The sequence below is a fragment of the Prunus persica genome, chromosome G1 (assembly GCF_000346465.2).
Source record: "Prunus persica cultivar Lovell chromosome G1, Prunus_persica_NCBIv2, whole genome shotgun sequence".
In the NCBI taxonomy this organism is placed as follows: Eukaryota; Viridiplantae; Streptophyta; class Magnoliopsida; order Rosales; family Rosaceae; genus Prunus; species Prunus persica.
This window is the reverse complement of record NC_034009.1, coordinates 11,934,342-11,961,554: the sequence shown is the minus strand read 5'-3', so window position 1 is coordinate 11,961,554 and position 27,213 is coordinate 11,934,342. Positions and strand designations below refer to the sequence as shown.

Genomic DNA, 27,213 nt, shown 5'->3' with positions numbered 1-27,213 from the left:
TGACATACAGCTCACCGTACTCCTGGCTATCCCATATGTACACACACAAAAGCAAATATATGTATAGAATCTATGGATATCATAGAGACTCAACCAAAGAGGGGGAAAGTTAAGAGTACACTCTTCACCCCCTTTCTTCTTCTCTCCCAAGAAAAGAAAAGGGTGAGAAGTGTGCATAAAATGCATGAAAATTGAGAACTTTTAATTAGATACTGTATTACTCAAAAACTTCAAAAAAAACATCTAATGCATTAGGGGAACAGGAGGTCTGGTGGAAAGTTTTTCAGCTATCTCTTTGAAATATGTAATTTGACAAGAAGGTTCCTTAAATGTAATGAAGGAAATCAGACCCACACTTTTAACTTGTCATTTGTTTTTTGAAGTTCTATACAAGTTGCCTGTGTAGGAAACTGTTGAAGAAAGCTTGTGGCTCACACACACCACGTGTATAATGGTTAAGAAAGTTCTTTCTTGGAGAATCAAATTTGAGTAAGCTCTGTAAGATAATCACATGCATATTAGAAAACATCGCATCAATTACAATATACAAAACAAATCAAAAATGCATTTATACAACAGGTGAAAGCACACATAAAAGAAGTCAATAGCCATACCACAATCCACATAGTATGGAGAAAAAAAGTATCTTCATTGACGACTTTTATTTATCTCAATCCCTATGAGTTCCTCAATGGGTTGACGGCAGATAGGGCATTTATTGGATTGAAGCGTCAACTCTTTTGCACAATCACTGCACATACACTGGAAAAGACAAATGAAATGAGAATAAGAAACTGGAGTCTTAAAAGTGAAAAGCAAAAGAATAGAGGTGTTTATCCTAGCTTGCAATGTTGTATACAATTCTTGGAGTTATGAAGGACTCAAAACTATAATCAAGAATTTGATTTCTCATCATCTAGAGAAAATACATTTAGGGTAGTTCAAAAGAAATTTGAAAAAGAGATGATGAAAACCAGGGTACCATGTTAGTGACCCAACCATCCAGTGCTCTCACTCCTACTGATACTTTAGCAACCACTAAGATGAACTAAGAAAACTTGAAGGTTAGCAGTAATCTCCTCTAGGACCAACTAATGGTAGATGGTGATCAGATGAGTCAAGCCCATGTGCCGCGATGAGTTCATTCACAAGACACAGGCACGAGCACAATGTGCTTGAGCATTCCTGATCATTATTCTTAACAGCATTTCTACCATATGGTACTAGTGCAGATTCACCAGCATAATCTATGGTAATTAGCTCTCTCTCAATATAATTATCTAATCTTAGACAAAGTCTCACCATATGTCGACAAGGTAGCACAGCAGTGTCCTTAGGTTCAGTCATGCATATCACACACTCCTTCCCAGGGTCATTGTCATCAAAGCCTTCCACTGTCGAGCTTGCTATTCCATATATCTCACGTAGCTCATAACGAACTTCATCAATCCACAGTATCTGCCTAATTACTCTCACTTGGAAATGGTCACCATTGTTCTTTTCTAGTACAGCTTGAGTAATCTGCATACGAGGGGATGTATCTGGGGTGGGCTCAACAATATGCTCATCTGTTGAATGAGGTGGAAATGTTTCAGCAGATATTACAAGCGGAAATACATCTTCTCCGGGTGATGGTTTTGAAAGATCATCCAACTCAAAGAAACCTAAATCAATGCCTGTTCCTGAGGGCTGACGAAATTTTTGCCCGGAACCCTTCTGAAAGGGGACTCTCACTGGCACAAATGCTTCAGGGAATAGGGGAACAAACCTACAGTCTGGCTCTTCCTTGGCAAAGTAGAACACTGTAATGCTGTCAATAAGAAGACACGATCAGATAAACAGAACATGATATACCCCATAAGAAATGAAGATCACAAAAGCACTGATAATTAGGAACAAAAAAGAACCAAAAGCCTCTGCACAAGAAAATGGAAATCATTACATATAACCATGAAGGACTACTAGCCATGGTTTTTACTGTTAGAGAACCATGACTGTGGCCATAAGCATGTGATATAGGTGGAAACCACTTATTTAAGCTATATACGGCGTATACATAGGGTGTGTGCTACATACATGCATAACCTTGCTGACTGGCTATAGACAGTTGCTCAGCAATAATATGCAGCAATCAAAACACCAATTTTTATATAATGCTACTTTTAGAAGGTAACACTGCTTGCATATCAGTTGATATTATTAACCCCTAGATATAAAACAAGGTCTATAAAAGAGGCAGGGAAATTAAACCATTGGGACCACAGATGGTGTGGACACCAATTGTAAAGAGTTATCTTTAAAAAAATGCCTTCCACAAATTTTTGATACAAAACTTAAAATGAAAGCACACGAACATATAGACTAAATTATAAAGATAAAAGCAGTACTTTACGTAGTGCTGTCTTCAAACCTATGAAATACTTGATGAAAACAACATAACATTAACTGCATCTTACTTCGGTTACTGCTTATAGGTATATAATTATTAGATCACAAAAGCTTTTGAAATGTGAGAAAGTTCGTAGTGCCAGCATAACCCTCTTTTATATAGAAACATATAAAATTTATAAACGGTAATGCCAGCATGACCTCTTAATATCGAGAGTTCAAGATAAATAACAGAAATCTGGAAAACACTGATAGAAAAGCTAGCCCAAACACTTGATTACAGTCAATCCTATCCCCTCCAATCTCTACTTCCTCTTTTTTTGTGAAGAAAATCTCTACTTCCTCTTTTTTTGTGAAGAAAATCTCTACTTGCTCTTAAGAGCTGTTTAACAAACAAAACCAAGAAAATGTAAGCCCTTATATATGATAGGTAGCCTTCCTATGGAAGAGAAGGGGCACCCATACCTTCTTAAGATAGATAAAAACCTATAGCATCTATGGTAGAGCTAAAATTTCTGGAAAAAAAATTTCACTTCAAAGAAACAAATGACAACCAATACTAATGTGAACTTGTTTGAACTTTGAAGCATTGATTCACCATTCTAAAAAGGAACCTTAGACGGATGTAGCTAATTTCTTTGTAATGGTCATGTCTACTGCTGTCATCCAACCAACAGAGAAAACACATGAAAAAGCGAAATTCATGCGCTTCATGTGTTTTAAGGCCTCCCGTCAGCAATAACATCATCCAAGACTCAAATATGAACATTAAGTAACTATCATTTCGTAAGTCCCACTTCTTATGATAATTTCAAATACTTAGCTAATCAATAAAATTGCAGTGATGCATTACATTTCTCTTCTTCCATCTCTCATCTTCCTTACTTGAATACCCTCTCTAATTAATTGCTAGGGAAACTCCATCTCAGCTAACCCAAACTGGGATGAACCTTTCGTATTCTCAGGTCCGAAAAGCTGATAGCTTTGAGATCCAAAACCCAAATCAATCAAAACACTCATAGGCACTCAAATCATCACAAGCCTCAAGAATATGGAACAATTCAATAATTCAATGAGTGGAAGAAGACCTCAATTTGCTTACCTCCCATCATACATGGCATCGAAAACGAAAGAAACCAAATGTTGATCAGGGTTCAGCTCATCTATCTCAAGCCTCAATGTGTCCTTATGCACGTTGACATCGTTCTTCACCTTCTTGGCGTTCTGATGCTCAACGTGAGGCGGAGGAGGCAGCACGGGGCCCACGGGAGGCCGAATTGCGGGCCACCCATTAGCCTGATTGGCAGCATAATAAGGCTGGTAATTGTAATTGTAACTGAAGCGACCCATGGCGGAATTGGCATGGTTGCATGAACTGTAGTGGCCATAGCAATAATGGGTTTGAGGTGGAGGAGGAGGAGGTGTAAGAGGAAGAGGGTAGGCGGGATAAGGACCTCTGGGTTGTTGAGCGTAAAGGGGTGGCGGTATTGACATATGGGTAGTTACTATTATTTGCAGAAAAAGAAAATGAAGAAGAAGATGAAGAAGTAAGCATAGGACCAGGTGGTGGTGGAGGTGGAGGTGGAGGTGGCGGTGGTGGTGGAGGAGGAGGAGGAGGAGGAGGAGGTGGTGGAGGAGGAGAGAGAGAGGGATGGTCTGAGGAGTAATAGCGATGAGAACTTGCGATGTATTGGGGTTGAGGTGGTAGTTGTGGAGGTGGGTTCTGATAATAGCTGTTTCTTCTTCGGTTGCTACTCCATGAAATCCCCATTTTTGAGAAATGGGTTGGGGAAGAAGGTGAAAACTTTGATTGAGATGAAGACAACAAAAATGGGTTTTGGGAGACTTGGTCTGTGGACCGTGCTACTGTAGAAGACTGTTTGCAGAAAGAAGAAGCAAGATCGCGTTTTGTTCGCGTGAAGAGTCAATTTGTGTATAAAACGACAGACACATTTTGCGACGATTGGAAATTCCGCGGACCTATTCTATTTTGCGACGATTGGAAATTCCGCGGGGTTATATAAAGGTATTAGTTTCGACTTATTTTTGGTCTGTAATTCAACATTTCTGACTTTTTTTTTAATTTCTTATTCTAATCTCAGTTCCATCTATTTGAATGAAACTTGTAATCAAATATTTGATTGGTCTATAATTCAACATTTCTGACTCATAATTTTTATAAATAATTTTATATCTCAATTTCATCTGTTTGAATGAAACTTGTAATCAAATAGTGATTCAATTCTTACTTTTCCCAGGGTTGAATCAATAGTTTTTCGGAAGGGGTTCATCTTTTTATGGCTTTTTGAAGGGATTAGTTTAACATAAGTTAAAGAATTTGGAAATGCTTCTCTGGCCTGGTCAGACAACATAGAAGCTTCTTTGAGTTCAAGTTTTCTTTCTGCACTAATAAAATAAAGATGATCATGGATTTATCCTCATGTTCAAGCCTGGCACTTTACAGAGAAAGAAAAATAATAATAATGGGCCTCTAGTTTAGAAATTAGGTCTAGGCATAAAAGGTTGTGTCCATCACCGCCATTTTGGGGAAGGGGGTATTGAACTTAAGACCTCAGGTGCATGGGTAAATGCTCTTAACTAACTGAGTTACAAACTCCTTGCGTAAAACCCTAATTTTTATTATAAGGGACATGTAGCTCAAGTGGATAAGAGCAGTGACCTCACCCAAGGTCTTAAGTTAGTTAATACGATACTCTTTCATAATATAATTTAACCAAGCTTTACCTTAAAAAGAGGCTATTTTCTTGTTAATTGACCCTAATTTTTTACTCATTGGTTATTAGTTTCTTAGTACCAAACACAAGCATGAGAAGGCAACTTATTATTGGTGTTGTTTGTATACAGAAATGTTTACTTTCATCTTTTTCCTTTGTTTTATTTCTTGATCTCAAATTGTACAAATCCTTGTAGAATGACATAATCTTGTTTGCTGTGTGGACCAAGTAGCTGATATGAACCTAGAATGACATGATCTGAATATCTGAACACGGACACAACACCATTGTTAATCAGCTAAGAATTGAAGCCTTTGTTTCAACGATTTCATTTTGACTTGTACCAAAATATTTTTGGCATGAAGTCTTTTGACAAAAAGAACCCAACAACAAATCAATTTTGAAAACAGAAAACCAACAGGTTAACGAATTGGCTCGAAGCCGGCAGCAACCCTTCTTGAATAGTTGAATTCAACAAGAAGAAAAGTCTGTGGCTGGCAGCTGTTCATAAAAAGAAATTATATAGTCATCTTCCACAGCAAAAATTACAAGACAAAGGTCTGCTTCTGCAAACACTGCAAGGTCTCTTTCTGCATTTGTTTATTTATTTATTTTTCTTGATGGCCAAACATCACATTGATAAAACCATATTTATCCAACAGATGCAACAATTTCATTCAGTATATAAAACTACAATGTTACCTTCTGAAATCTTAAAAAACACACAATAAAAGAAACAAAAAACAAACAAAACCAGAGAGGGATGAAAACATGCGTTAGTAATGTCATCACCAACACATTACATACAAACTTACAAACAGAATAAAATCTCATCAGCAAAAATCTGGCCTGGGTTTCTTGCGAACCGATATGCAGCCTCTTTGATGATCCCTAAAGATTCTGATCTCACAATAGTCTCTGAGGTCCTCAAGGCTAATATATTGCTGCTTGACCATTCTCAATGTGTCACCACCACCAGTGTCATGAATCCAAACATAAGGGTGGCAAGTCTCATCATAGTAATAGAGCAAGCTCTTCATGCCACCACTCCCAATCTCACCACCTCCAGGCATATAGGCTTTGTATATGCTCTTGCATTTCAGCCTCTTTGAAGAGCCTGGTTTTATTGTGTGAACTTTTTTCAGTATAGAACCAACTCTTATTTGCAGCTCCAGAGGCTTGTCACACAGGTTCCAGATCCTTGTCCCAAAACCTGAGGCTTGTTGAGTATGATCCCTGCATCCATCAAAACAACCCCCAGTTGGGAAAATGCCAAATCTGGGCATCTTTGCTTTGAGGGCCTTCAAGTGTTTGGTCACCCTGGATTTAAAGACAACATGCATTTTTTTTGTGTTGCAGAAGATTCACTTCACTCATATATTTGACATTTGTAATCCATATATTACCTACATGGGCCTATACCCCCATTAAGTCAAGTCATGATACTTTCTGATGTTCTTGAATGGATGGCTGTGATTACTTGAGCTCTGACCTAACCAAGAGGGCAGTCATCACTTTCTGCAGTTGTGATTGTGTGACACTAAATGGCTGATGCATGGAGTAATTGTATGAATTGTACCATAGACAGATTTAACATGATAGAATATTGTTACCCCTTCCATTAAGGAACTGGTAGGGTCTACCAAGGGCCCAAAATTCAACACAAGACAGTGGAAAAGTTGAGATATGGAGACAAAATAAATAAATGAAAACGCTGAAGACTGCTTTTTCTTTGTTTGGAGAGGGAGAAAGAGATAAAGTGAAGTGTGCCCACACATACAAAGCTTAATGATGAGGTCTCATGTATATGATGTTGCTTCCCATTTGGTCATAGCAGCAACTACTTACCTTTGATTTACTCCTGTTCAAGTTTCCAAGTAAACACCTTTTCCCTCCCAAACCAAAACTGATCCCATTTCTATAAGCACATAAAATCCCTGGTAATTTGGACCACAAGTAGATTAGGACTTCTCACATGGCTTTTTGAGTGGGGTGGTGGGGTGGTGGGGTGGTGTTTGTGCTGGTACATCACAAAGCCTAAAATATGTTACAGGAGCTTCTGCATTCATTCTTGTCAAAACTAACATATTGAAATTTCAGACTCATCTACCCAGCACAATATTTTCCACCATGACCCACATTGTGCTGGTACATCACAAAGCCTAAAATATGTTACAGGAGCTTCTGCATTCATTCTTGTCAAAACTAACATATTGAAATTTCAGACTCATTTACCCAGCACAATATTTTCCACCATGACCCACATTGTCATATCCAACAAATACATTACTTTAGCATCAGGGAAAATCCAATCTTCTGTTCCTCACGTAACGTTCGGTGCAGAAAGAAAATTTATTATAAACTAATGGTAGGAGTCGCCTGTTATATTTTGTCAAACTTTACACAAGGACAAAATAGTTAACAACAGATCTTCTGATAAGAAGCTTTACGGTACTGATGGTTCTTGTTATAATCATCTGTTCACACTAGACTTATAGTGAGCTACAAAGATTTTTAAAGACTAGGGATCCCTACGCTAATCACAAATCACGACTACGTGCAGGGATCGTTTCGCAATACTATCTAGGGAGTAAATAAACTAATCGTTCAATTTACATCAAACAAACCATTCAAGGCAAAGGACTCACAAGCAAAGGACTCACAAGAATGATCTCAATGATTTTCTAATCTTTTATTTCAAGGTGAAAAGACAAAGCTACAGTCAAATAATACAATCTTCATGGTCAATTAAGCCACATTTGTCCAAAATTACAATCTAAAATATGGGTAAACTGTACAGGGAATGAATAAAAAGTACCAGATGCTGGAGTATTAAATAGGGCATAGGCCCTTTGAAAGAAGGTAGGTAGAAGAATTTACAAAGAACAGGGATTTCACTTTTCATGATTGTCTTCAGACGGGTCTATCTTGATTAAAAGAGGTTGGTTGAGATGCGCAGGTGCTTCAGCGACAACAGGCAATTCTGGTGTAGCATTGATATCAATATCCTCATTTTCAGCCAAAGCTTTTTCCAGCGCAGCCTTGGCAACTCTTGTCACACAAATCATTAGAATTACTGCAAACAAGCCAAACAAAATGAAAAGGAAGACAACTGAATACTTCAAAACTTCAATATAGGTACAGAAACTTATATTTCAAAAATAATATTTACTATCACTATTACGATGAGTATAAAACTAAAAGTGCAATTTTTAACCAAGTCTTTCTTATTCACCATTTTCAATATTGACAATTTCACTTAGTCCATAATTTTCTTTCGAGGAAAAATCAGAAAATACCCTTGAATTCTGACTCAAGTTCCTATGTCTTCTCAACTTTAAATCCATCAATATCTTTCAAAATTTTGAGTTTATTTATTTCTTATTTCTTATTGTCATATAGCCTCCTCTGTTATCTCGGCTAGTCAAAACTCATGGAGGGTGTACATACAAATCATGTGATTACAATGCATCATACAAGGAAACTGATAACAATAATCAATGAGTAACATGCATGTAAAAGATGCCAAATGACAATGCCCCTAGAATGAGATGATTCCCTCTCTCTCGCTCCTCCACACCTCCCACCTCCATCTAGATAAACCCTTTATTTTAGGTTTTCTATTTTTTTAAATGTTAATAGTCCTTCACACAGTAAATAACTTTGAATATATGATCGTCTTTCTTTGCCCACTTATCAAGCAACCATACAGAGATTTGTAATTTAGAATCTTCAATCTATGCCCCCTCCTTCATTAAAAAACACAAAAATCACGTCTAATCAGAAAACCTCAGCATACTGTTAACCAGATCATAACTAAAATCATAAAAATTAGAAAACCTCTTCTTTTCATGAAAGTAGATTGTTACCCAATCTCATACCTGCCTTCATCAATTACATTCACTTCACAACCCCATTATTTCAAACTTTCTCAGTTCACCATCTCCCCCAACCCAAATGCAAGACCACAAGAATTCCCCTTTCCAATCAATTTCACCTCACACTCACTAGCCAAAGTCCCTCTACTATTGTCTTCAGGGGCACGATTTGGAAACATCACAATGCAATGACCGAGATTACCAATATTGACTGGGAGCTCGGGCTGGGGATAGTGGCAGAAGATTTCTTATATTTCTTGGGAGAAGATTGGGTGGTGACCTTAGGTTGGAGAGGCAAAAAAAAGTGGAGAAAGACGTTGATAACTATAAGAGAGCATATGAGGATTCTGATGACCAGCAGATGGAGGAGGCTACAGATTAAGGTGGATTGGAGAGCTGAATTTTTTGGCAGGAATTACAGCTCTGAGCTCATAAATGCTACATTGTACATTGACCATGTTAATGGGAAGGGAGAGAGATTAAGGAGAACATGAGAGACTTTCAACTCCTGTCAATACAACAACACAGACATTTCCTACTTAAGAGTGTGCCAAAGTCCAAAAATTATATTTCCCTATCTGCTTATTTCGTTCTTCCTTGTTTCAATAACATTATTTGTATCTTAAGCTGGAAAAACGAGATCATGTTATGATAGTAAGAACTCAAACATCTTTGTCTAACATAGTAATTCCCATGCTCCCACCCCACTAAGAAGGAAAAGAAGAGAAGGTGGCCCAAAGAAAAGGCTTGTGTGTGCTTGTTGAGATTTTGCAACTTACCAGATACTGCGAGGCCCAATACGATAAAAGCCTGCATAGATAATATAAAAGAGTGAACATTTATCAGAAAAAAAAAAATACCAGGTCAAGAAACACTACTATACATATCCTAAAGCCTAATTCAAAATCTATAAATTGTGCTCTCTGAGAGCTTTATATGTCCATAACAAACAGTTATGAACTTATGATACAACCTTTGGAACATGATACTCACAACATGGTCCATAGGTCCTTAGTAAACCACATTGAGGTGATATCAATTTGGATAAATCACATAATTACAGCAGTTTCGAACAGAAAAAGATGAGATAGCTCTTACCCAACGGGTCTTTGAAAATTCACCCCATCCATGGGTCACATCAGAAAGATCCTTGAGAGTTGTTCCAACATATACTAGCGCAAATGTTATTGGCTGCAAGAGAATCAATATCAAACACATTAACATCCCAATGAAACTAAATCTCTCTCTCTCTCTCTCTTGCATAGCAAGATGTTGGGATAGAATCACAAAAAAAGTAGTGTCTCAAGGAGGGTGAAGAAAATACCATCATTCCTAACCAGGAAGCTAGCATGTATTGTCCTATTGGAACAGGAGTCACAGACAAGAGGTAATTTAACATGTTGAAAGGGAGTAAGGGAACAAGACGAAGCAACAAAACAATCTGCAGAAAAAATTAAACAAGCAATATCAACATCTGTATTTTTTACTATAGATAAAAGTCATTTTACACTCTTAACTAATTCCAATACTTCCTTGTTTCATTGTTCACCACTTGGAAAACAATAAGTTGGGGGTAAATTAATAAGATACGAAGCACATGGAATCACCAATAAATATGCATGCTAAAAATGTCAATTCACTTAATAAGGTCAGATATGAATCACCCAAACCTTAAATCCAGATCTCCGAATTGCAATTGCAACTGCACGGAACTGAGGATAATCCTTCAACCTGGAAACAACAAATGATCTCCCAATCTGTATGGGAATTCATGAATAAGATAAAGAAATAAAAACATGAAAAATACACACACATTATGACCAATAGGACACAAACAAAATATTTACATACGAATGAGAGAGAACAGATATAGAACTTAATACACCAAGAGGTAAGATTGTTTCACTGCTTTCACTGCTTCCCTCATGATATTATTATTTTTTTTCTTTCAGAAACTCAAACACTAAGAAATATACAATGAGATCTCAGAAACTTACAGTTCTGCCAAGAAGGAAGGCGGCCCCTGCACCTACAGTGGCTCCAATTGAGTCGGCAACAAAGCCCACAGGTAGGCCAAAAAGATAACCACCACCAAGCTGAAATATTAAACGAGGAATCACATAAGGGTGCAAACTTGCAATTTAATCAGGAAGTTCTTTTTGAATTTTTCTGTGTGTAACAAAAGAAAACGGGAGGCAAAACAAGAAGGAACTTCAGACCATGGGCTTGATGTTGTAGACTATAATAGTAAAAAAAAAATTTAAATGAAGTAGGCAAGTTATATGATAGATCATTATTCTACAATAATTACAGTGGAGTAACAACAATTGCTAAGACATCGGACAAATGCTTACGGTAAGTACTGAAGCTGGTACTGCCAAGACTGTTAGTGGAATGTATGCAACAGCCCTGCATGTTACCCAAAGAAATATAAGTTGAAAGGTAAACAGAGGCAGTCTGTTACTGTTCACCAGTAAGTCATCTTTGAGAACAAATTTAACATGTAGGAAGTCTGTTACTATGACTAACTTTTAATAGTACAACTAAAATGATGACAGCAATCAAAATGAGACATGAACATGATTATTAGTCAGGGCCAAAACCAAAGAAAAAAACGATTTTGTAGAATACAATGGTACAACTGCACATATATTACAGTGCTACAATTTACTTACAGAACAAGCGGACCCCAAGGACCAAGATCCTGCTCAACCCATAATAAGAAGTCCTTCAAAATCTGCAGGTAGTAGTTATTTTATCAGTAAACAAATAGGACCATATTCAAATAAAAGAATTTGGTATCAGCTTCATAGCCAAAATTTTGGGCTAACAAAAGTCTCAAGGAAGTGATCCGCAACATAAACCTCCCATAGCAGCTGACAGAATTTATGCAATTAAGAAAGAGAAGTCCTACTGCATTGTCACATTTTAAACTAGGGGGAAAACTGAGATTGTGGGGAGGCTATAAAGCAACAAAGCAACATCCATATTAATATTCAAATGACATAAAATCTAGTTAGAAATGAACAAAGAATCAAATTCAGCTCAGCATTTTAGTCATGCTTGAAATCATAATCCCAGTTTCCAACACATCAAATTGGGCTCGTCCCCCAAATTCCATTCTAACTTAACTGTCAATGTCAGAAACATGTAAACTACCAAAGCATAGCTCTAATGGAAGAAACTATATTCCACACGACTACAGCCAAACCCAAAATCCCAACAATGGTCTGCAGACACACACCCCCTCCCCCCTCCCCCAAAATACCCCAACTCGAAATGTAAGACCTACCCAATAATTCAATTAACAAAAAAAGATGCATACCCAAATCAAACAGCCAAAAGAATAACGCTATAAATCACAAAATCGAACAAAAGGCACAAGCAAATCATCCAATTCGCAAAACCCATATTGAAAACTAAAGGGAAAACGACACCCAAGGAAGAAACTCACAAATTGAGCTATCAAAAAATGGAAACAAAACAGACCCAGATGAGAAAACCGAACCTTTTCAACAGGGAGAGTAAAACAAGCAGTGGCTACAGCGGCCACAAGGAGGAGGAGGAGTGTGATCCTGAGCGCAGAACCCCAAGTGAAAGCCATAGAGAACCTTCGACGCCAAGGCCTACACTCCTCGTCGTCGTCGTTGTATATAGGTTGCTTCAACGACAAGCGAGGCCTCAAACCTCCAAGGTTTGCCAGATTTGATTTGGCTCCAAAAAGACGTAAGCTTCCGCTCTCTTTCTTTCTGGGTACCACTGTTTTTGTTTTGTTGTGTTCTTATCTTTATGTATGTCTGATTGATTGAGAAATCTTTTTTTGTTTTTTGTTTTTCTTGATGGGAGAACAATTTGGGAATTTTAGAGATGGGATTTGGATTGAGAATGAGAATGAGTTTGACAAAGAGCAGATCAGCAGGCACAAGTCCTATAAAAATTGTTATTTAATGATTAATGTTGTGATCATCTATGCGTCTGTGTGTGTTGGTGGAGATTAAACGTTTGGTGGGTTATTTCTGGAGTTTGCTTCTGAATCCCTTGTGAATGTGGCATGTTTTTTGCAAACGCGTTACTGCCTTCCCCTTTTTCTTTTTTTTTTTGGTTCTTTTCAATATTTCCTTTGCATTTCCTTTTACTCCTTTTAAAAAAAATGAGTTTTATATAAGCAATGTTAGAGATTATGTTCAGTATGTAAAATAAGCTTAGAAATCCTTTAGAAATAAAAATACTTTTTTGTTTTGTTTTCACAATGTTAGAGATTAACAAATAAAAAAATACCACTTTTGGGTTGGGTTGTTGTGCTATAAATGGGCTGGACATTATTCGCTGAAAGATGGTTCGAGTTGGGTTTCTCCCTTCTCATGCTGGCTCTACATTTCAGGACAATATGATCCTCAACTTCTTATTGGGGCCTGGGGTGAGCAAAATGGAACATAGAACTGCCCAAAGCTGACCTGCCTTCAAGATTGACTATGGCGCTTCTGATGCAAATATCTTTCATCAATTTTACATTTGTCCCATTTTGGACTGTTACATAAGAAAAAGGAAAAGAAAAAGCAATTATAATGGGACATTCTCCAATAAGTATTTAAGTTAAGGATTAGTTACGTACTTCTAATCTCGACTGTTGAATTGCTTCTCATTAAATATGTTGATAATCTCTTAAATGCAATCCAACAGCTGAGATTAGAAATATGTAAGCAATTCTTAACATAAAATACTTATTGAAGAATGAAGTCTAATTAACACTTTTGTTAGTGTTTGGTTTATTGGATAAGAGTTCGCATTTCGAGCTTAGGTAAGGAACTACTGTTCGAGTAATTCTTTTGTGTTATTGTTATACCGCCACACTAGTAACATTATGGGGCGGTATTACAGCAACTCCAAGAATTTTCCGGTTCGACGCCATCTTGCTAATAACCACAAATTATATTGTCTATTTTTCTGTTGCAATTTTGGTTAAGGAAGGTCTTCTATTTTCCTTTTTTCTTTTTTTCCTTTGCATGGAAAATTTATTTATTTATTAATATATATTTGCTTGGCAATTGGATTTCAGATTCTCAAAACTAGGGGATAAACCCTACAAAGCCAGATGCCAAAAGGTGCTAGACGGACTGACCAATGCAAGCTATATTGGTAAAATGCTGTTAATCAAATTAAAGCACTGCTCTTCCTGCATCAACTGCTCAAGTATCAAGTATTTGTAGGCCACCATTCATTAGCATTAAAACTTGACCAAGTTTAGCTAAACCAACCCTTCCAAGAATCAAGACAGGCTCACCGAGGAACCAGACATGCTGCCTGCCAGCTAATTCCTATTGAATTATGCAGGTATGCTAATCATTGTTTTTCATTCAACATTCATTGGATTCGTTGGTATTTCATTTGGGTCTTGATTAGAAATTAAAATGAGGGAAAAATAATTTGGAGGCCCTAATCTGTGGTTGAGAGATTGAACTTTTATTTGTATGTAATTCCTATTGAATTATGCAGGTATGCTAATCATTGTTTTTCATTCAACATTCATTGGATTCGTTGGTATTTCATTTGGGTCTTGATTAGAAATTAAAATGAGGGAAAAATAATTTGGAGGCCCTAATCTGTGTGGTTGAGAGATTGAACTTTTATTTATATACATACAAATGATAGTCTGAATCACTGGACTAGACCTCGTTGGGTGGCAAATTTTACCGAATGCCGGTGGAGTCTAAAAACACAAATTTTGCAAGTTGTCCTTCCATGCCTTTGAAGGTTCAAAGAACTCCTCCCGCCAGTTAAAAGGGAAACTTGTGGACCATATGCTTTATTGGCACTTTAAAGGGAAAATTGGAAAGGTGCAATGAGGAATAAGCCGGACAAAATGAGGTACAGTTAAAAGTGAAAGATACCTTTCCATCTTGGATCCTAGAAGAGTTTCTTCAGAATCACATTATACCAAATTAAAAACTAAAATTGCGACCAAAAGAAAAAAAAGGAAAGACCCAATTACAGTAAATTAGTTGTATGTCCTGATATTAAAGATGAAGAGGAAATATTCTTCGATTATAACTGAATTTAGGCCACTTTTGTGCCCTGTTTTAAATTTATCAGCAAGGCTGTAAAAAGGAAGATATCTTTGCTGAAGCTTGTAAAGATTTTGCTTCTGCACTTGATTCTGGTTTTTACATGACAGGCTGCATTCATGCTAGTGATAGATCAATGGCGTCCATTTCATTTGCATGTTCGGTGACTCATATGATTGAGGGCACCAAGACCGTTGTGGCGGTTTTTCTCCGGTGAGCTTGAATCGATCGTGACCAGTATCGGATTCAACATAAGGAGAGTTGGAAGAACGAGCTTGAAGCAATTGTGATCAATATTGCGTTGAACATAAAGAGTGTCAAAAGATCATCCCGTGACAGAAGTTGAGTTACGAATAAGTCGATAAACATTATCTATAACGTATCTAGAATGAGTGTGTGAGTACTTCTTATAATCATCGTTCTATAATAGATTTGTTTTGGACTAAGGAGTCCCATGGATTTCCTCAAAGGTGGGAGTTTTACCATGTAAAATAATTCTCTGCATGTTCTTTTTATTTTATGCTCTATACGTTTTAGAATTGATAAGCCATATCAATCATACTACTGAAGTTTATTTTTATTTATTGATTATAATTATAAATTGGCCTATTCACCCCCTCTAGGCATTCTTAGTCATCCTCCAAATAATTTCATCTTCTAAACCATATGTAACTATACATAAACAAATAAAGAATGATAAGGCCAATCTAATGAACAGTATGTATCAAAATAATGAATGCACCATCTCACACTTTGCCTTGAAGCACCAGCAGAACTGTGTTAAATACCATGCATTCTAGCATTCTGGCATTCTGGGAAGGGCCTGCATCTCAGATTCTCTTGATAGCATAGCGCCAAAGCACCATTTTCCTTCTAAAATTGCCTCATAAAGTGAATTGCTTCACCTGCTTGCAGAACCTTGGTAGCTGGCACAAAGTGCACTCAGCAGTATATGATCCAACATAAGGTCTACAAAATAATGGTGCCCGATCATGCCATCTCTCCACTTCATCTTTGCAGGAAGTCGGCCATAGTGTACCCCATCATTGCACCGGTTATCGAAATGCCACGGGAAGGTCATATCGAAATTGTCAATTACACCAGAAAGGATCCCAGCTTCCTTCAATTTATCTAACAATACCCAATTGAATGCCTCCATCTTACTAGGATTGAATGCCAGAGCTCGTGCATACCCGCCAGTAGCTACTGTGGTACGATAAATGACTCTTGGAACTGCCAATCCTCTCTGCCTTATTGACTCCATAACTTCCACCCAAAATGATGCTGCATAGCTTGCCCCATTAATGAATGATCTTATGTTAGACCATTTTACCCCATCGTGTAATCCAGAGTTCATGACTACAGTATCTGGAACTGTGTCCTCTGAGAAGTAATTCTTTATCAAATTCCTAAATCCTTCATTTTGCAAAGAATTCAAACCTTGGTAATTCTGTGTTTCATTCCAATGACCATTGAAAATGTTTGTAATTCGAACTGTCTGTGAAGGGTCTTTTGGGTTTGTAAAATTCATATCAAACCGTCTAGGAACTGCAGGTATATCAGGCCGATCCAAGATAAAATTGAGAATGTTTCGTATCGAGTCAACGTGGTTGGAATCACCCCAGAAGAAAATCCACCGGTTCTTCAAGCAATTCCAAGCAGCATCAGCTGAAAACAACCTAAAAGAACAGTGTGCGGAGTAAACCCAACCATTACTCTCCAACAAACCCAATGAACCATTGCACCATGGACTTGGGCAAGGAAAATTTGGGGCTAGGCACCGGTACCGACCATCATCACTAATTTCACAAGCATCATTCTTGGCATGCCTAGTCCACCTTCCAGTCCAAATATCTCTTCCAAAATCGGACTCTTTGCAAGTATGTAGCTCTGGCAATTTAGCGGAGCCTTTGGTAAACCTGATTGGTATCTTTCGAAGCTCTCGATCATACACAAACCGGTGTGGTGATAATTTTAGACCCTCAAAATGCCTAAAAAGGAGAATAATAGTAAGATTGTATAACCCCACAAAGTCCGGATGAATTTGAAGCGAGACAGAATAAGATCCATTGCCAAAATCCTTCACAACAGGCCTAGATTTCCATGAGTCCCCAGAAAGATCAGTCTCAAAGTAATCCCCACCTAAGCAGCGAGGCTTCTTGTCATCACTCAGTGCTCGAAAACCAAATTCATAGATTTCACCAGCTGGTAACTCAATCAGATCCCTACCATCCAAATCAGGAATTGCAATTTCCACTGTTTTAGAAGCTCTGCAAGGCTGTCCTCCAGGAGCCAACCACCGAGCTAAAAGATTCTTTGTGACGTTAGGCTCTAACCCATCTGAAACCCAACTCAAATTAGCTGGAACTACAGGTTGCGTTTGATTTATATCCAACTTTACAGAAACCCCAGTTGAATTCGGCTCAGAAAGCGACTCAGAACGCGAAAGATTAACTGGGTCATGAGAATCAAAGTGGGTTTTGAACTGGGTCACTTTGGTTTGGTTGTTGGTGTGATTTGCCGCAATGTGGAAGGAGCTAAGCTCCCCATTTTCATGGTTTTGGGCGAGATTAGTTAAAGCACTAACCTTTGTGACGAGGTAAGCTTGGCGGGACCTTGTAGCTTCAACGAAGCTCTGCATAGTTCTTGCATCGACGCTCCAAATGACCACCATTCCAACAATAACCAGAGCTGTTAAAACCCCAACTCGCCAATGAAGCAAAGGACCCGACCTTGGACTTAGACAACATGGCTGTGATGAGGGCCAGCTCAGTCCCTTCTCCGGCATCTCAACGACTGCAAAACCCACAACAGCAACAGCAACAAAAACAACGTCAACAACAATAAACTAAAGCCAACCCAAATGCTAAAAAGCTGTTATCTTTTTTCGATTACAAGAAAGCTGTTAACTTTGACGACAAGGAATATGTTTTTCTCGCATTTTTCAAGGCAGTGCATATAATAATAGTAGCCAAAAAGCAAAAAAGAAACACCAATACTTACTTGGTCTCTGTGTGTGTTGTACAATGTTAGAGATTTTTTTTTTTTTTTTTCTGCTTCTTTAATTCTGGAAAGCAGAGAGAATCACTCTGACAAATTATAAAATGCAGCTCTCTTCTTCTTCTTCTTCTTCTTCTTTCTTTTTTTTTTTTTTTTTCTGGTCAGATGAATTTTTTTATACTCTGTTTCTGGAATCCAAAGCCTTCAAGGACAGGGCTTGAGCCTCATGAGAGAAAAAGGAGAGAGACTCTCTCTCTTTATTTTCTTTCTAGTTGTATAAATTTACTATAAAGCTCTGTCAAAAAAAATAAACTTATATACTTATTAGTCTTGTCTTGGGGGAAAAAAGAAATAAAAATAGTTATCAAAATATATTGAATATTAGTGCAGAAAAATATTTATTAGATTTTAGGAGGGAGTTGTGCTCCTACCAGGAGCAAGATTACTACTAGGAAATAATGTTTGTGGACGAAAATGCCCCTGATATTTAGGAGGAAGTGGAGGTGAGGTTGATGGGATATTGGATCACCGACAGGGTGGCCAATGGGTAGGGGCGTCGGCGTGGGTGGGGAAGGGGTATTTATGTCATGCAATTTTATGAAATTGATTGTGCATGGTGACGGTGGTTTGGGATGTCGTGCCACCTGGAATCACGTGTAGATGTTTGAGTGATTGTCGGACGCAAAAAAGGCCAAACCCGAGAAACCGACCCATTAAGCAAGATTAAAAAAAAAAACTCCGATTTACACGGCAAAACACTGACAAAAATCAATTGTTTATAACTAAATTGTTGTTTTTCCATTATAAGATAGATGTAAGGTTTTAAGAACAACTCTATATGTGACTATATGACTATAAAAGGAAAATACTTGGTCGCTTAGATTCAAGAAGTACGTATTTTCTTCAACAAATAATTTATAGTTTGATATATATGTAAAAATTTAATTTTTTTTTCTTTTGAACAAGTCACTATAGTATATGAGTCGGTTTATAATCTACATGTAGTAAAGAATGACTCATTATCTGTAAGAAGTCGAGCAGTATTTGTTTTTGGAAATTAATCAAAAGTTCTTAAACAATGATTTTAGTATAAACTTTGATGATATGTATACAAACTAAAGAACAATTAAGAGGCGGAACGTATTCAGATTTGAAGAAACAAAAGACAATATGAAATTATCATTAGAAGAGAAAACAAACAAAAAAACAAAGCTTATTTATAAGTGTAGATAACGCTACCCATAGCCGATTTTGAAGTGAAATAAAGTGATTATTAGAGTTTGTTAGAGTTGGTAGGTAAGCTGTCACATATAAACAAGTTTGTGAAGTCAGTTGATGCATAACGTGATTGTTACTATGTCGTGGCATATCTATTATCACATTAATTAAAGGATATATATATAATCACATTAATTACATAATATCATCTAATTCACGTACTTTTTTTTTCCTGTGGCATTGTACCTATTAGAATATATATTATATATATATATAATTGAAGGATATTAGGTATAATATATATAATTGGAGGGTGTAGGTATTTTTAAAAAAAAAAAAAAAAGGAATGCTAGCAACCTTCTCTCTAACCTTTTCCTTTGGACGTTCTCTCTTTTTTGCTTGACATGTGTCATTTTTTTTACACTTAAAACAATGTCATTAATATATTATACAAGCTAACTTTTACTTTCCAAGTTTACCATTATTAAATGTATTCAATTTATCCAAAAAAAATTCACAACTTTCTAACCATCTTATTAATTTTTTTATAATATCAATTATTATTTTTAAAGAAAATATCTGCGTTTAAGAGGAAATGTCAAGTTTTTTGTTTTTTGTTTTAAATTTTTTTTTAAACACAAAGGGTTTAGATAGAAAAAAAAAAAAAAGTCCTTTGTGTTTAAAAAAACAGATATTTCCTCTTTTTTGAAAAAATCAAACATTTTCTTGAAAAAAATAATTGACGTTAAAAAAAAACTAATAAGATGGTAAGAAAGTTGTGAATTTTTTTTGGAATTGAATACATTTAATAAGGGTAAAGTTGGAAAGCAAAAGTTAACATGTATAATATATTAATGACATTGTTTTAAGTGTAAGGAGAATGACACATGTCAAGCTAAAAAGGGAAAAAGTCCAAAAAAGAAGGTTAGAGAGAAGGTTGTTAGCATTCCCCTAAAAAAAATTCACTTATCCGACCTGTAAGAGGTAAGGGGGGAGTATTTGAACTAATTTGATTGTAAGCCATTATTACATTAGTGCAAACTTAAATGTACAATGAGAGGTATTATTCATTTGCATTATTGGTGGGTTATCGTCTACGGTGTTTGAGTTACAAGGGCCTATTTTAGCAAATAGAAAATTTGACTTAACCCCCCACTTAAAATAGTAAACTAATTAAGAACATTTGCGATATCATCTAACAGAAACCCCCCCACTTGGAGCAAGCAACAACAATTGATATTTTTACGTAGGGAAAGAAGGGCACACTAATTACCAATAATTAACACATGCATGCAGCTAGCTAGGTACGTGAGAATTAATAATAATAAAACTTAATCAATCACCTGATCATGTGGCCCAGATTCCTCCCTCTGTGGTTCTGAAGATCGTGGTGATGATGATAAACAAGAAGAATATCAGATTGAAATGTAGCCTGTCCTCTCTGCAGTTTGCATTTGCTTTCCTGAAAACAGCTTCCTGCCTTGATATATATTATTGGTATTGGATTTTCTGGCTTGGCTCTCTTTGGGTGCCTCGATGGTTTCGTTTAACTGCTAAGCAGCTTGTCTTTAGGGTTCTTGTTTGCATTTTGGTGCTGTTGTCTCCTGGCTTGTGTTTTTATTTGGCTAATTTTTTGAGTTTTTTTAGTTATTTTGATGGTGATGTTGGTCAGCTCGTTCCTTTGTTGTGTGGCCGTTTTTTCGGTTGGCTTTTGTTCCTTTCAGTTTGGAGAGTTTTCCTCTTGGCATTTTGGGTTGTATTCTTATTCTTTTTGTGCTGTCAACATACATTCATTTACTAAAATGGGTTTATTTGTAAAAATATAAAACAAAATGCGTCATGTAGATAGCCTCCACGCTTTAACTTTCGTATAAAAGTACAGATAATTACAGTTTAAAAACCTTCATACGTTCCATTTGGATGAAGGTACTTGGATTAGACAACAAAAGCTGAATTTACTATTTAAAAAATATTAATTAATTAATTAAATTAAATGTATTTAGAATAATAATATATTTGGAAATTGGAATGTTATAGAAATCGACAAATAAATAAATATATGACAATAAACACGTAATCATAGGTGGTTGAAATTCGTCTGCCTAAATCTGGACATGAGATCAGAATGCCAACTAATAAAATAAAAGCCCCATGAACCATATGGATGGATGTATGGGAAAAAGCAAAGAAAATGGGAAGAAGGCTCTTTTGATTTTGACCATCCAGATGTGAGCTTTGTGAAGGAGTTGTGGACCATGAAGGAAGAATGATTGGTTTAATCAAATTACAAATAAAAGTGGTTGGCAGCCAAATTTTCAAAGAAAATGGCAAAAGGTTAAAAGTGATGTTGCAATGTGTGAAGCTCTAAATGGCTTCTTTCGCTAAGATAGAGAGGAACAGCTTTGTCTTAGTGTGAAAGTGTTGTGATCTTTCTTTCTACTTTTCTTCAAACTTATCCAGACAAAAAACAAAAGTAATTCAGAAGTTGCGGAATTTGACATTGTTCGAAGAAGTTGTGAGCACACTAATGGTTCGTACCAACCCCACCCAACATCTACCAGAAAAATCCATTTCCACCTTCCATCGTCCTACCCTCCCGTATACTAATTATTATTAGTTAAGTCGTGTTAAAGTCGATCGTCCACGCAATTGATTGATCCCAGTAGAAATCACATAACAATTAGAAATCGTGTCGCGACTCACCTTAGCAAAAATCCTACCACATAAAGCTAAAACCAGCCCTACAGAGGCAGAGAATCACCAAAATTCAGAGCTAAAAGACAAGTCATAATGCGAGGCACTGCTGTTAACAGCTTTATTGGCAGTGTCTTATGCGAATAATGAAAGTTCTTTGATGGTGCAGCCAAATTCAATCTTAAGATAAATCCCAAAAGATTATGTTCACATGATAGGACAGACAATTTGAATGCATCCAGAGACCTCAATTCAAGTGTATGGATAAAATATGGTCGATGTAAATGAAGCTTTTCTGGTTTGATGTATATCCAGTCTGGGAGGCGAATATGATGATAAACTATCTCATATGAAGAAAAGATCAAGTGTTCAAACAAGAAACCAAAACTCAAAATCATCAGTTTGATTCCACAATGCTAAACCCAGAAAAAGGTGCAAAATATTTTCTTTTCTTTTTTCTATTTCCTTTCCCAATGAGTTAACAAAAGAAGGGTGTTCGACACAATCTCAACGGTGTGAGCAAAATAAGATCGAAATTCACTTGCAATTTTCTATATAGAAGAAGAAGATGAAGACTGAAAGCTGAGAAAATTAAAGAAATGGAATAAAACGAAAAAATTTAGAATTGAAAATGGAGGAAAATAGAGCAACACACTAAACTAATGCCACGGATCATCCCAGCCTTTAGGTCCCTCTCTCTTAACAAAATCAATAATGGCATGGACAGCTTCATCAACTCTGTTAGAAAGGGAGTGATTACCATATTCAATTTCAACTTTCTCTGCACCTCCCATTGCTTTACACAATCTGCATGAGATCCATAATACCAACACAATTGTTTAATCACATCATAGATTATACACTTACACATGCACAGCTCCAGTGTGCACATGCAAGCACCACAGGAAAAGAGATTAGCATGCTGTTTTAAAGGCATTATTTTTTGTTTCTTCTTAAACAAAATGAAATTTATGTGAAATAAGCAAAATAGTTTCGGTATCTTACCTTTGGACCAATGCTTTCTTGTCAACATAGTCTGGCACATATTCATCAGCCATGGAATACATAACCTGCAGAAAAAATATAACTGACTTAATTTGTACTCATTGATGTTGCCATTCACTAAACCAGAAAGCAACATCCTTCTTAAAAAAGTTAAACAAAACGCATGCTTGTCACCAAGAGGCTGATAATGTATTGACCATTTTTACTGAGTTGAATCCTTGAGCAATATTTTTATACCTTTGTCTTCCTGTTTTCTATCTTTTTTTCCTTTTTTCCCCTCTAAAAGAGTTGTGTTATTATGAACTTGCCTGGCTGAAAATGTAGTAATAGTCTTATTCTGAAATTCTTTTATTTACTTCCTCTGCTCAAGTTGTTAACATCTCGCCTAAAATTTTACTTTAAATCAAATTAAGATACATTACAAATTTTCTTGCAAATAAGAAAATTAAATAAGGACCTGGCAAGGTGTGTTAGCCATGTGCCCAAGTCTCAACCTCAGCTGGTCGTCAGTAAGGTCAGAACTAAACAAGTCATCATCCCCGTTGTATGCACAAAGAGAGTGATACCTGCAAGGCAATTCGTTATTTAGACAATGAAAAATAGTAGCAAAGAAAGACAATATGGAACTCAGTGGCTAAGTAGCAAGACAATTTCTTAGCGTCATGGTGCAACAGACACATTGTACATCTCTATATAATTAGATCGGGCTAGTGCCGGATCCGGACCAGCTGAACCTCTTGTGCACCTCTTTACATTTTAAAACCAATTCCTTCCAAATAAATATTATCCCAAAAAATGGTAATAAATAATTCAATTTCATATTTATTACTTCGGACAATGATAATATGGGTGTATACTCACCGATAGGCAGTTATCGGGGCTCCTGGATCTGCTTCACTTGGCAATAACTCCGACCCACGGCCTTCACTAATCATGGTTGAAGCCAAGTCAATCATAGCAGCTGTTTCGGGAAGAGTTGCTCTGTATTCCCGATCACTGACTGGAGCCTGAACATTTTTCTTGGCATTACCACCAAAGATTCAAGTAAAGGTGCATATAGCCAACAAGGGTAAAAGATGTCGCCGTAAGCAAGAAGAAGAACTTTCACATCAATCATCAGACATCAAATGAAAGATAGCTTAACATGATGTACGCGTACTACGAGTTAGAAAAGACATTTATTTATGAAAATATCTTAGTTTTGAGTGCAAACTTTCTACCAGCATATTTTCAATCAACCACAACTTATAATCGATCAATTGATGGAATAAACCAGTAAGTGCAGAAAGAAGGGAAGCCAACTTTACACCCAAATGACAAGATGATAATGTTCAACGCATTAATTACGAATGAAGTGCTTTAGCATCTTGAATTCATTCGCATTCAAATTTTCATATCAATATAAATTAAAAACTTCAAAGTATGGAAAGGGTACTACCTGCAGAATGGCAGCACGGACCGCTCGGGAGCATGCAGCATTTGTGCGCATGTAATGTACAATATCCTAGAGTCATAACCAAAAACATGGAATTGTAACTATAAGCCCCAAAAAGTGATAATGATGAGTGCAATGGTATCACACCCTCAGAAGTTCATGTCTAAGATGCAATCAACACAAACCTGACAGCCAGTACTATGGCCAAGCAGTACCACACCCTCAGAATCTTCTTTGTTTATAAAGTGACTGATCAGCTGATCAAGTTCCATTGCATCCTTCAATACAAAAGGCAATGGTATTTATAAGTAAAAGCACCAATATTTTGTAACTCAATGCCCAAACCCCAAAACCAGAGAACGATAAAATGTATGTGCATATGTGTATTTTAAAGAAGTAATCAAAGCCCAATTTCAGCCCAACTTAGTCCAATTAAAACAGAAAGATCAAACATGAATAATAGTCTCATAAATCTTGAAGAAAAGGTCCAGACCAGTTACTGTGGATCCTTAAACAAATATAGATACAATACAACTGAACCCTAACTGTCTTGCAACTTACAAGAATATATTGTTTCCCCTACTGTACATAAGAACATAGGAAGCAGTGGATTAATCAAGACCTATAAAGAATACGAATGTGACAGGTTAAAAATAAGTTACTTGTTGCAAGCTGGAAGTGCCATATCCACTGTATGAAGATGACAAGAGTGGCTGAACAAGTGACCATTTCTCCTTGTCCAAAGCAATTGCAAGAGGTTCCAAGTAACTGTACACCAGATAAAAGAAAGATATAATAGGAATAAAACATTTTTAAAATTTGCTTTAAGTATCCAGCATCATTGTAGAGTGAATATCCCTTTATTAAAATAAGAAAATCACTCTGAGTGAAAATCATGCATAAGATGTAATCTAGTCACACAAACAAACATTTGGGATGGGAGAAAAAATGTCACTACAAAAAGAAAAGAAGTTCACAAGCAATGTAACATACTCTGTTGCCAGAAAACCATCAGTCAGTCCACCAATAAAAATGACTTGTTGTCTATAATCACCTGTTTTAAACGCAACCTGCATGGCAAGGATAATTATCATTAACATAACATGTCATCAAGAAAATTAACGCATAAGCATGGAGGATAGAGTCCTAAAAGTGAGCATAGTGACTGAACTACACTAGACAACAATATCAAACAGCAATTAAATCAAAATGGATGATTTTCCAGAACAATTTCACTTAAATAACTCATGCACTGAAAAAAGGGAAAAGATGGCCATAGTATAGTCTGGTTGAATTAAGCCCATACTAAGAGAGTAACTTTTCTTTGTTTGAATGTTAGCCTTAATCCTAAAATCCAATTGACCTAATCCTATGAGCATTTTATACTCAAATTTAGTTTCTATATTTAACTGTACAAAATGTGCCCAACCGAAACCAAACCACTGAAACCAAAAGGTATGAATTAAAGAATAGGTACAGTCTACAGCGTAGACACAACTGAACTTTCCAACAGCAGGACTAGGTAACTTCCCCTCTTTGTTTCCGTAAGCAAGATCACCGAAACAATTGAAATCTTGAAAACCCTATCATTCTTGAAATGCTGTTCGCTCATAGCTGCCAGCCACTGAACTACTTCACATATAATTTGCAAGTTACCAAAGCCTAAATTAACCTTCTCAACCAAGTTCCAGCCTTTCACCTCAAATCCTAATCTCAGTAATTGGCAGTTTTAATTTTACTCACCACATTCAAACCTAAAAGCCACCCCGACTAACACAATTCAGACTAGCTAATGCATAAAATTGCGTTTTTTGACTGGCAATTGAAATTTTGAAAATACTATCGTTCTCGAAATGCCGATCTCTCATAGCCGCCAGTGAACTACTTCACATATACTTTGCATGTTACCAAACCCATCTTAACCTTTTTCACCAAAGTTCCTGCCTTTCACCTCAAATCCCAATCTCGGTAATCGGAAACTGCTCAAAAAATATTTAGCCACCAAATTCAAATCTTAAAAGCACCCCTTCAACATAATTCAGACTACCTAGAAGTTAAAAATGGCAGTTTTCAATAACAAAATGGCATCACTCACCCCAATTCTTTCAAAAACTCCAACTTCCAAACAGAGATCGAGCTCTCAAAACTCTACGACCCACTAAAATTTGAATTAAATGCAGCACAATCCGGAAACAAGAAACATAAAAATTGCAGACTGACAGACCTGAATAGGCTTTGGGCCGTACTTGAAGAGCACGCCTCGGAACTGGTTCTTCCGTACAACGGAACCAGAAAAGTCGCCGGAACCGCCGGAGACAGAATCCGAGCCCATCTTGACGGACCCGGACCGGTCCGACCGGCCGCGGACCACGCCGGAGAACCACGAACCGGTCGAAGACGACGAAGAAGCAGACGAGGACGACGAGAGATTCATGTCAGAAGCTCCGATTGAATGCCATTATTATTATTATTTAATTGAATTATTTAGTGGGTATGAATGAAAATATCAGGTGAAGATTTGGTAAGAAATGTGATAATTTGCAAATCCGCATCAAACTTGATTCAGGGTCCCTGGCCTCTCCGTCTCTCTCTCTCTCTCTCTCTGTGTGATTACTGTCGTTGCTGACGTGGCAATGGAGAGAGATTGTTGCTGTTTACGGCTTGAAGATGCCACGTGGGTTTGGAAACCTTAAGTTCGAGTTGGCCCAAAAGGCTCTTTGGGTCTGGCCCGTCTGGTGATCGATTACGAAGTCCAATTACTCGCAAGAGTTTCATCCTTAACGACGCCTTCAACCCAT

The 27,213-nt window shown here is 36.9% G+C and overlaps 4 protein-coding genes across 4 annotated transcripts; all 4 read right to left on the bottom strand.

Moving 5' to 3' along the window:
• On the bottom strand, positions 450 to 6,644 carry LOC18792943 (probable E3 ubiquitin-protein ligase LUL4). Its single transcript, XM_007222474.2, is given in 5 exon segments — positions 450 to 762; positions 1,303 to 1,810; positions 3,491 to 3,862; positions 3,864 to 4,312; positions 5,960 to 6,644. Coding segments are annotated over 5 exon segments (1,950 nt in total). The 5' UTR covers positions 6,467 to 6,644; the 3' UTR covers positions 450 to 648.
• On the bottom strand, positions 7,783 to 13,241 carry LOC18788569 (TVP38/TMEM64 family membrane protein slr0305). The gene is made up of 9 exons (XM_007222533.2): positions 12,510 to 13,241; positions 11,677 to 11,738; positions 11,356 to 11,410; positions 10,999 to 11,097; positions 10,672 to 10,758; positions 10,326 to 10,442; positions 10,100 to 10,192; positions 9,781 to 9,811; positions 7,783 to 8,199 (listed from the first exon to the last, which is right to left on the bottom strand). The coding sequence occupies exons 1-9, from the start codon at positions 12,603 to 12,605 to the stop codon at positions 8,018 to 8,020; spliced, it is 822 nt and encodes a 273-aa protein (XP_007222595.1). The 5' UTR covers positions 12,606 to 13,241; the 3' UTR covers positions 7,783 to 8,017.
• LOC18788988 lies at positions 15,609 to 18,778 on the bottom strand. Its single transcript, XM_020555230.1, has 2 exons — positions 18,067 to 18,778; positions 15,609 to 17,859 (listed from the first exon to the last, which is right to left on the bottom strand). The coding sequence occupies exon 2, from the start codon at positions 17,849 to 17,851 to the stop codon at positions 15,965 to 15,967; it is 1,887 nt and encodes a 628-aa protein (XP_020410819.1). The 5' UTR covers positions 17,852 to 17,859; positions 18,067 to 18,778; the 3' UTR covers positions 15,609 to 15,964.
• LOC18791289 (UPF0613 protein PB24D3.06c) lies at positions 22,306 to 26,971 on the bottom strand. The gene is made up of 9 exons (XM_007222435.2): positions 26,640 to 26,971; positions 25,409 to 25,485; positions 25,078 to 25,183; positions 24,601 to 24,693; positions 24,419 to 24,484; positions 23,842 to 23,987; positions 23,438 to 23,546; positions 22,981 to 23,045; positions 22,306 to 22,782 (listed from the first exon to the last, which is right to left on the bottom strand). Exons 1-9 carry the CDS (start codon positions 26,847 to 26,849, stop codon positions 22,635 to 22,637), a joined length of 1,020 nt encoding a protein of 339 aa, XP_007222497.1. The 5' UTR covers positions 26,850 to 26,971; the 3' UTR covers positions 22,306 to 22,634.

Coding starts and splice junctions, on each gene's coding strand:
- LOC18788569 (XM_007222533.2), bottom strand. CDS start 12,605: ATGGCTTTCACTTGGGGTTCTGCGCTCAGGATCACACTCCTCCTCCTC. Junction 11,411..11,676: donor CCTTGGGGTCCGCTTGTTCT/GTAAGTAAATTG, acceptor GGTAACATGCAG/GGCTGTTGCATACATTCCAC. Junction 10,443..10,671: donor TTCGGAGATCTGGATTTAAG/GTTTGGGTGATT, acceptor TTTTTTCTGCAG/ATTGTTTTGTTGCTTCGTCT.
- LOC18788988 (XM_020555230.1), bottom strand. CDS start 17,851: ATGCCGGAGAAGGGACTGAGCTGGCCCTCATCACAGCCATGTTGTCTA.
- LOC18791289 (XM_007222435.2), bottom strand. CDS start 26,849: ATGAATCTCTCGTCGTCCTCGTCTGCTTCTTCGTCGTCTTCGACCGGT. Junction 25,184..25,408: donor GATGGTTTTCTGGCAACAGA/GTATGTTACATT, acceptor TCTGGTGTACAG/TTACTTGGAACCTCTTGCAA. Junction 24,485..24,600: donor GCCATAGTACTGGCTGTCAG/GTTTGTGTTGAT, acceptor TTATGACTCTAG/GATATTGTACATTACATGCG.